Genomic DNA, 9,381 nt, shown 5'->3' with positions numbered 1-9,381 from the left:
CTTAACTCCGCCATTAGAACTTTTATTATTCTCCTCACCAGGTCTCACTCTGATCTTGACAAAAGGCACACTTTCCAGATGATATTCTTAATTCAGAGAGACCAGAATGAAGTGGTCTCAAAGGAACATAGCACGAGTAGCTTGAAAAATTTCCTACTCCAGAGGCCTCTCTCTATACTAAATATATGCCTCACACTCCACCATGAATGCTGGTCACAGCAGAAAGTGGATTCTTTGTTTTTGTGCAATATGATTCTATTTCAGATTCTATTTAGAATATGGACAATGTTTTATTCTCGGGAAGAAATGTGGTCAACTATGGTATCTCTCTGGTAAGGAGATACACTCTGCACTCTAAATTTCTTAACTTCTCCCTTAGTTCCCTTCCTTATCATATTGAAGACAATATTTTAATGCCATATTTCCATGCACACTAATTAGAAAGGTTTGGAATTGTTGCATAACTTTCAGAAATATCAAGGATTTCTTCTCCAAGGTATTGGTGGACCTTCTGGACTCTCTACATAATCAAAATGAGTACACAGTCTCACAGCTATGTAGGTCCCCTCTTTGAGATAATATTCAGGTCCTCACAGATCCACAGTCATCAGGGCCTGCAGTTTTCTTGACTTAAGGAAAACTGTGTTCTAGGCACAGATACATAACTATAATTAACAGAAATTTCCAAATATTGAGAAAACTGATAGCTACTAATTTAACTCAGGAAGGAACCTGATAGAGATTATGGAAAGAAATCTCTCAAAGCCTACAGTAGTCAATAGTTACCACGGAAACGGAATTATGCTCTTGGAACTGAACAGTAGATGCAGAATGACAGCACAGATGCAGGACTGGCCTCAGAAAGCACTGGGATTGCACTCCAGTCACGCTGTTTCCCAGCTCTGAGATTCCATAGGTTACACTGGGAGCCAAACTCAGAATAGTAAGATATATTTCGTTCATTTCATTTTATTTGGTTATTACGAAGATTACTTTAGACAATATGGGTGAAAATTTCTAGCATATGGGAGGTATTCAGAGACAGAGTGACAAAGACAAAGGTTTAGTTTTCCCATGACCTGAAATTAGCAACTCAAAGAAGAAAATAGATTGTCCCATTTATTTTTATTTTTAATTGTCCTAACATTTTATTTTTTTGTGTGAGTTCTACTCTAACTCATTTGATTTTCAACTATGCTCTTAGAATCTTTAGGCTTACTTCTCCTACTTAGGGTAGAGTTGAAAATTATATACCTATTTCATGTAATTAATTTTAACAGTATTACTAATACAGTTTTTATATAATTATCTTAGCAGTAATACTTTGCCCTTTGTAATTGAACTAAAATGACATTTACAACCCCTATTAAGCTACTATTAGGTGAAAAAGTAGGCATAAGCTTTTATTCTTTGATAAATCATACACCACCTACAATCTATCTTTTTCACTGAAGTGCTCAAAAGTGATTACAGATCATAGTAAGAAAATATTCAATAAATTTCTGTTTACCACACTGGAAAAAATTAAAAGCCCCTCCTACATCTATTACTTTCTAATTTTCTTTTTATTTTCATCCTTGGTACCTGATAAATCAATGGGTTTAAACCAAACCAGTATCATCAATAGCTTCAGTTACAGACAACTGGGAGATTATATTCATGTAAAACCTCAGGGCCACAGCATTGAATTAATCATAATTCTTGACTCATAATATATTCACAAATTTCTCAATGTCTATTTTGAATTTGTTTGCTTGTTTATTTACAAACAAAACTATAGCTATAAAAACATGACTAATATAAGAACTAAATAGTTCATAATATCATATAGCTGATAATGTATGCATACTCATCCTGATCCTTACTTCCCCACAGCTGGAGTTACTTTCATCAGTTTAAATACATAGTTTATACATAGAAGTTCCTACAAAATGCACCATTGTCTATGGCTGTTCACTTTATAAAAATTATGATAACCTCTTTCTTCTTCATTACTATGTCTCAAAAAGCTACATCCCTATCATTTTATATAGTTGTATTTTATATGTTATGTTTCTGAATAATATTCCACTGTCATATTTATATGCATAATTATAAATATCTCCATATATACAGTTGTAAGAATTTATCTCAAGCATGCAAATGAGACTGAAATTGCTGGACCATAGGATGTATGAGTATTGAGCTTTACAAGAAAAGGACAATTTTTTTCCAAAGTGACTATGTAAGTAAATGCTTCCATCAGCAATAAATAAGAAACTTGCTTGATTCATAAAATATATTTTTATGTCTTTTCTTCAGATAAAATTAGAATAAACTGAACTAATGAAAGAAGTAACCAGTCTGTGGTTCATGGGGTCACAAAGAGTCGGACACGACTGAGCGACTGAACTGAACCAGTCTGTCGTGTCCAGATTTATTTTTCTTGGGCTGTGTGATTTATGGGGGCTCCAGGCCTTCCTCCTAGTGATATTTTACTCACTTTATTTAATCACCATATTAGGCAACATCTTCACTGTGCTGCTAATTATTGCTGACGTTCATCTCTACTCCCCTATGTACTTTGTATTAGTCAATCTTTCATTCATTGCCTTATGCCTTTCATCAGTAACCACTCCTAAACTTATCTCAGATTTTCTCAAGGCAAACAAGACCATCTCCATTAGAACATGCATGTGTCAGATTTTTGGGGGGATTTTTTTTTGAGGGGCTGAAATTGTGCTCCTTGTGTCCATGGCCTATGACCTTCATGTGGCCATCTGCAAGCCACTCCATTACTCTAGTATCATGAACACACACATGTGCATTCAGCTAGTGATGACATCATGGATCACTGGCTTTGTGCATTCAATAAGCCAACTCACTATAATTATATAATTGCCTTTCTGTGGACCCAGAGAATTGATAGTATTTTCTTTGATATTCCACTGGTGATCAAGCTAGCTTTCTTGGACACTTATGTTTTAGAAATGTTGTTCATGCTGACAGCAGGGTACTGGCCACCATCTGCTTCATTCTACTGCTGATCTCTTACTTTTGTATTCTGCTTGCTGTCTGCTATCAATCCAGGGACAGGGAATCCAAGGCTCTCTCCACTTGCACTGCCCACATCACAGTGGTCATGTTATTCTTTGGTCTTGTATCTTCATCTCTCTTTTTCCACTCAGCACCACTTGGGTGGGCAAGTTCCTTGCTGTATTTTATGCAATCATCACATCACTACTAAATCCAGTCAGTTATACTTTCAGAAACAAAGAGATTAGAAATGCCATTAAGCAGCTATGATGACAGACTGTGGAATTCTGTTGGTATTTCATCACCTCAAATTATCAGAATGTCTTCTGTGATCACCCTAAATTAGCCACACCTATCCTGTTACTTAAGACTGGGAAGAGTTCCCCAATTCACATATAGAAATCATGTATATCTCTTGAAGAAAGTTTTGTATCAATTCTTTAGTATTTTAGAATTGCAAAAATGAGTTCCTGTTTGGGAAATTTGGCCAGTCTTCATAAGTATGATTTTGATTTTTCTCAAGAATGACTTGAAATTAGTAAGAATTTTAACATTAATTATTATGATTCTTACTATTACTTCAACACTGACCACCATATCAGGAAATTTTCTATCATTCTATGCATTTTTTAACAGAGCATTTCACATAGGCCTTCTCTAAAGTTTTCTTTAATAAGTTAGTGCATTATATTGTTACATTGATCTTTATAAAATGATAAATTAGTCTATCAATTAGATAACATTCTATTACCTTCTAAAAACATATATATATATAAAAGTAATCATTAAATATTTCTAATCATATTCAGAAAGGAAATTGAATCATAATCCTAATCTGGAGAGGTTTTTTCTCTTAACATCATGTTTTAGTCATTTGTGAACAGTGCAATATCTTTAAAAGACATATCTTAAATACAAGTGAAGTGAAGTGAAAATCACTCAGTTGTGTCCAACTCTTTGTTACCCAATGGACTATACAGTCCATGGAATTATCCAGGTCAGAATACTGGAGCGGGTAGCCTTTCCCTTCTCCAGGGGATCTTCCCAACCCAGGGATTGATCCCAGGTCTTCCGCATTGCAGGTGGATTCTTTACCAGCTGAGCTATCAGGGAAGCCCATTAAATACAAAGATGGCTATATCAACAAGCTTTGGAGATTTTGCTTTTTCCTTTCCTAGTCATAAATGGGTTAGGCAGTTCATCATTAGGTAGGTCAAAAAGTGTAGCTTTGAAATAAACTATCCACTTAATTCACTGAAGTGTTCAAATAGCCTGTAAGAACTAGATTATGTACAGAGTTTGTGAATAATTTATTACTATAGTAAACAAAACTTTTCTTCAGAAATCTTCCTCAAAATGTTATACAAGTTTACATCCATTTATATGAAATCTAAGGATTTAGATACACTACCAGTTTCATATTCCTTTCCAAAGATGACATGATCCTTTGTATATTGTAAATTTCCAATAAAGAATCTCAGGAATAAACCCTTAAATAAAATAATTTCTATTTTCATATGTGTATGTATATATGCACATGTATTTTTATTCTTTTATATCTTTGTACTCACTTTGGATAATATCTATTAACTTGTCTTGAATCTACTGATTTTTTTCTTCTGCTGTATCCAATCTGCTTTTGTCTTCTTAAATTCATAATATTGCTCATTTCCTTTTTATTTCTAAAATCACTTCATTCTTTCTTAGATATTCTGTTCCTCTGTGTAATTTTTTTCAGTTTTTCAAATTCTTAATGTCTTTTAACTGTATCAATTATTTTATACTCTCTTCTGATTTCACAAATTGTGCCTTATGTGGTCTGCTTCTCTTAACTCATTTCCCACTAATTATCAATCACATATCCCTGTTTCTTGCATATTCCACAATTATTTTTTTCTATTTTACACATTGTATATAAAAGATCATGTAGCGCTGATATAATAAATGCCTGCAGAAATGATCTACTCCTTCCTCTCTGAGGCATAAAATGTTAAGGTGTGATCACTTCAATCCGATCAAGTATACCCTATTTGATTCTGCAGTGTAGTTTTTATAAGACTTGGTACATTTCAGGTTTGCTCCTGTTCCTTGGATATATCCCTTCCACATTTGGATTATGATTCTAATAGATCTTTTGCTCCTCAGTCTGACAGAGTTCAGGTGATTCAGTATTGCCTTTCAGAACTTTTGAGCTTAGAACTTTAATCTTCTCCATTCCCCTGCTACTTTCAAAAGTAAGACAAATTCCTCAATCAGAGTTCTGGCTTTATATTGTACTTTCTAATTTAATGTACCCAAAAGAATCCACTGAAATCAAAGCAATAAAATAATTATGAACAGGAAAAATATGAAATACAAGCTGATTGCATAATCCTGAAAGAATTATGGATCACAAATACTCAGGACATAGGGTCCTTTCATAGCTTCACGGTGAACCTGGCTCAGTCTTCTAGTTGTCAAAGAAGCTATAAATTAAATAGGTTTTGTAATTTACACAGATCATACACACTAACACATATTTAAGACTCATGTATTGAGAAACAGTAGAGTTATATGAGTTACTAGAGAAAAGGGTCAACAAAAAATTTGGATAGAGTGGTTGTTGGATAATAATAATAATACCATCCAGGCTATAATCAGATCAACACATTCTGATATTTGAGAAATATTCATTGATGGATTAAGTCACAGTTTCAAAAATTGTGAAATACCAACATATACATAAATTTCCCTGTCCTAAGTCAACTGGAGATGACTGGAGTCCATTTGAAATGAAACAAGCAAGGGAAGCATATTTTCAAACTCATAAAACATACTGTTTATAAGCTTTTGCTTCTTGTTTTCCTTCCCAGTATCTGTCAATCTCTACTACAGCATCTGATCCATTTTCTCTCTACTCCACTTCTCACACGCTATTTTTGTCCCCAGGTCAAAAATATTCCCAGACACATATTTTCGTCTTTCAGAAAGAAAGATAAATTTAATTATTCATATCCAGCATTTAAATTGGAGAGTTAGATATTTCATAATTTTCTGAAAATTTGCATATATTAGTTCTATATTAATTAATTGAGTTAATAAAATTCAGTTGATTAATTAAATATAGGCAGTCTGATGCATAAGGCCATACTTTCAGTAGACACTGGTCTCTAGTCATTGCTTTTTCAAAACTGTCCAAATACTTATTGGGGCTTTAATGTGGCTGACAAATCTTTACCTAGAGAGTTAACTTGATAATTCAATGTAACAGCAAAACCAATGGTCTAGTCTAAATATTACAAAATGGTAACTCCAGAAAAAAACAGTCCCAAATTTGTACATTTATTTAACCACTTGTATTTCATGAAGTTGTTTGAAATAACCTGTGCTCCCATGAGTTACTTAAGAGATCTTTCAACTCAAGAACTGACCACACAGTCTCCTCATAGCCATCTTCATGTCTTTGTTCCTCAATGTGTAAATGGCAGGATTCAGGATGGGTGTAACCAAAAAGTCTAAAATGGCAAGAAACTTATCCACTGTCACTATAGGAAATGGCCACATGTAAACAAAGATGCATGGTCCAAAGAACAAAACCACCACAGAGATGTGTGCTGAGAGAGTGGAGAGGGCCTTGTGCAAACCACCTGAAGAGCGTTTCCACACAGTGACCAGGATGAAAATGTAGGACATAATCAGTAAGAAGAAAGTGCCCATGGATATGAACCCACTGTTGGCAGTGACCATGAATTCCATTCTGTAGGAATCTATGCAGGAAAGTTTGATAAACCAAGGAAGGTCACAGTAAAAGCTGTCGATTTCATTAGGACCACAGAAAGGCAAATGGATCACAAAAGCTAACTGGACCACTGAGTGAATGAGGCCAATAGCCCAAGCACCACACGGAAGCAAAAGGCACAACCGTGGGCTCATGATGGTCAGATAGTGCAGGGGCTTACAGATGGCCACGTATCGGTCAAAGCCCATGGCAGTGAGCAGTGCCATCTCAGATCCACCCAGAATATGAAGGACAAATATCTGGGTGACACACCCCTGGAAGGATATGGTTTTGCGCCCAGAGTACAGGTCAGAGATCATCTTAGGCACCGTTAAGGTAGAAAGACACAAATCAATGAATGAGAGGTTGGCTAAAAGGAAGTACATGGGGGAGTGCAGATGAGGGTCAAAGGTCACTGCAAACACAACAAGGAGATTCCCCAGAACAATTGTTACATAAAACACTGTAGAGAAGGCAAGGAGGAAATGCTGCACTGGTCTAGAGGTAGAAAGTCCCAGGAAAACAAATTCAGACACTGAAGTGTCATTTCTTTCATACATTGGCTTTTTCTGATGATACCTAAAATCCAGAAACAAAATAACCAAAGAATTTATCAAATGTTAATATTTAAAGAAACAGATTTAAGCTTTTATCAAATTCAGTTTTATGAAGAAAAAAAATCTTCACTAACAGCCATTAATATGTTATGAAAATATCATGCATTAATTTATTTCTTCAAGTAATGCAACTAATGAGTGTAACTGATATCCTAATGAGTATCCACTATATTCTAAGTCCAATGTCAAGTTCTGAGGTGAAACAGTAATTCTGACTTTTGAAACTTGACAGGCTAGATCTAGATGGGTAGATACAAGTAGATATTGATATTAAATAACTTTAATTATAGATACATCTCTGACAACTAATTTGAAGGAAATATCAGAAAGCTATGATAATGTGACACATCACCATCATGATTACTAGGCTCTACAAATATGAGTTACCACTGGAAGTAAGTGGAGTAGTGCAGACTGGAAATGCCGTGGGCAAAGGCCTGAGACACCGGCCAGGGGGATGAGAATATGAATGACTGAGATCAGGCTGGAGAAATAGGCCAAACAGGATGAAATCTGGGATCCACGATAAGAATTTTGCTTTTTACCCTAAGAGCAGGAGAAAATCTGGGGGGATAGTTAGCTGATCATATTTCTGTTTTCAGAGAGTTATAAAAATCTCAATGTAAAGAATGGAAGAAGGCCAGAAGAAATGAGTAACCTCAAGAGACTATTGAAGAATCATATCACACTCGTGTGGACAGGGTGAATTATTCAATCAATGGTGTTGGCACACAGATAAACTTGTAAATACATAGATTATTGCTTCTCATCATAAACTCAAGAAAGTTTCAAAATGATATTTAAACATCAAAAAGAGTAACAAACCAAAAGAAAGAAAAATAATATTTAAACAAACATTTAACATCTAAAAGTCTTTTGAAGAATATCTAATTAACAAATGAGGGAGGAAAGATAGTTGGCACTATCCACAATATTCAGTTCTTACTATACTAGATATAGGTATATGTACAAAGTTTGCATACAAAGCTACATAGATATCTTATATAGATATATAAGCACTATAAAATAAAAATTAAAAACACACTGAAAAACAAGTTTTAAAATATCAGACAGATGACTAATATTTCTATGATGAAATCAGTTCCTCCAGATAGATAAAGATAGAAAGCGTGGTATATGAAATTTACAATGAGAAAAACATATAAGACTACAGACACAGAAGAAGTTCTAATAGCTGATAGTCATATGAAAAGTAAAACTGTGACTAGTATTCAAAGAAATGGAAATAAGATTGCATTGGGTGCTATTCTGAATTAACAAATTTCAAAGGTTTAAAAATTGATGAAATCATGGATGAGGCTATGAGGAAAAAGTCACATTCATATATTGATAAAGAGAAAAGAAATTCAGTTTGTTTAGAAGGTATTTTAGAAATAGATACCTAAGCTTCAAAATTTTCACCATTTATGACTAAGTCAAGTAAAAACATATATACACTACTATAAACAAAATAGATAAATAGCAAAAACTATTCTACAGCAGAGACAACTATATTGAATATCTTGCAATAAGTTCTAATGGGAAAGAATCTGCAAAAGAATATATATATATATGAATGAATCACTTTGCTGTATATCTGAAACATACAAAATGGTTAATCAACTATACTTCAATAAGAAAATAAAATTTTTTTAGTATATTGAAACTAGATAAACTAACAGTTAAGCTACAAGAGACATCAATGATAAAAAAATTATAAAAAGAAAATTTAGAAATAACATAAATGTCTGCAATGGAGCATATTCATAGTTAAATGAATATGAATTAAAATATTCATAGTTCTTTCATCTTGTAAGAATATTATTACTCATATATAGGAATAAAATTCATTGGTATGAAATATATGAATAACAGACATTTAAAAACTGAGAAGTTCACAAGAAAGATATCCAGGAAACCCATTTTTAAAACTTGTATGTCTAAAACGAAAATGCTTATAGCATTTATTAGTTTGAGTCATAAGAGATTACT

The 9,381-nt window shown here is 33.7% G+C and overlaps 1 protein-coding gene and 1 pseudogene across 1 annotated transcript; one reads left to right on the top strand and one right to left on the bottom strand.

The window, feature by feature from the left end:
- Positions 1 to 2,394: 2,394 nt before the first annotated feature.
- Positions 2,395 to 3,285, top strand: LOC122444267 (annotated as a pseudogene).
- A 3,123-nt stretch (positions 3,286 to 6,408) lies between these two features.
- LOC122444081 (olfactory receptor 4F6-like) lies at positions 6,409 to 7,332 on the bottom strand. The gene has a single exon (XM_043472883.1). The coding sequence runs from the start codon at positions 7,330 to 7,332 to the stop codon at positions 6,409 to 6,411; it is 924 nt and encodes a 307-aa protein (XP_043328818.1).
- Positions 7,333 to 9,381: the final 2,049 nt, after the last annotated feature.

This window comes from Cervus canadensis, chromosome 6, assembly GCF_019320065.1.
Source record: "Cervus canadensis isolate Bull #8, Minnesota chromosome 6, ASM1932006v1, whole genome shotgun sequence".
Lineage (NCBI taxonomy): Eukaryota > Metazoa > Chordata > Mammalia > Artiodactyla > Cervidae > Cervus > Cervus canadensis.
The sequence above is the reverse complement of the archived record's forward strand: the minus strand, read 5'-3'. Positions and strand labels throughout refer to the sequence as shown.

Bases quoted from the DNA above. Each gene is read 5' to 3' on its own strand.
- LOC122444081 (XM_043472883.1), bottom strand. From the start codon at position 7,332: ATGTATGAAAGAAATGACACTTCAGTGTCTGAATTTGTTTTCCTGGGA.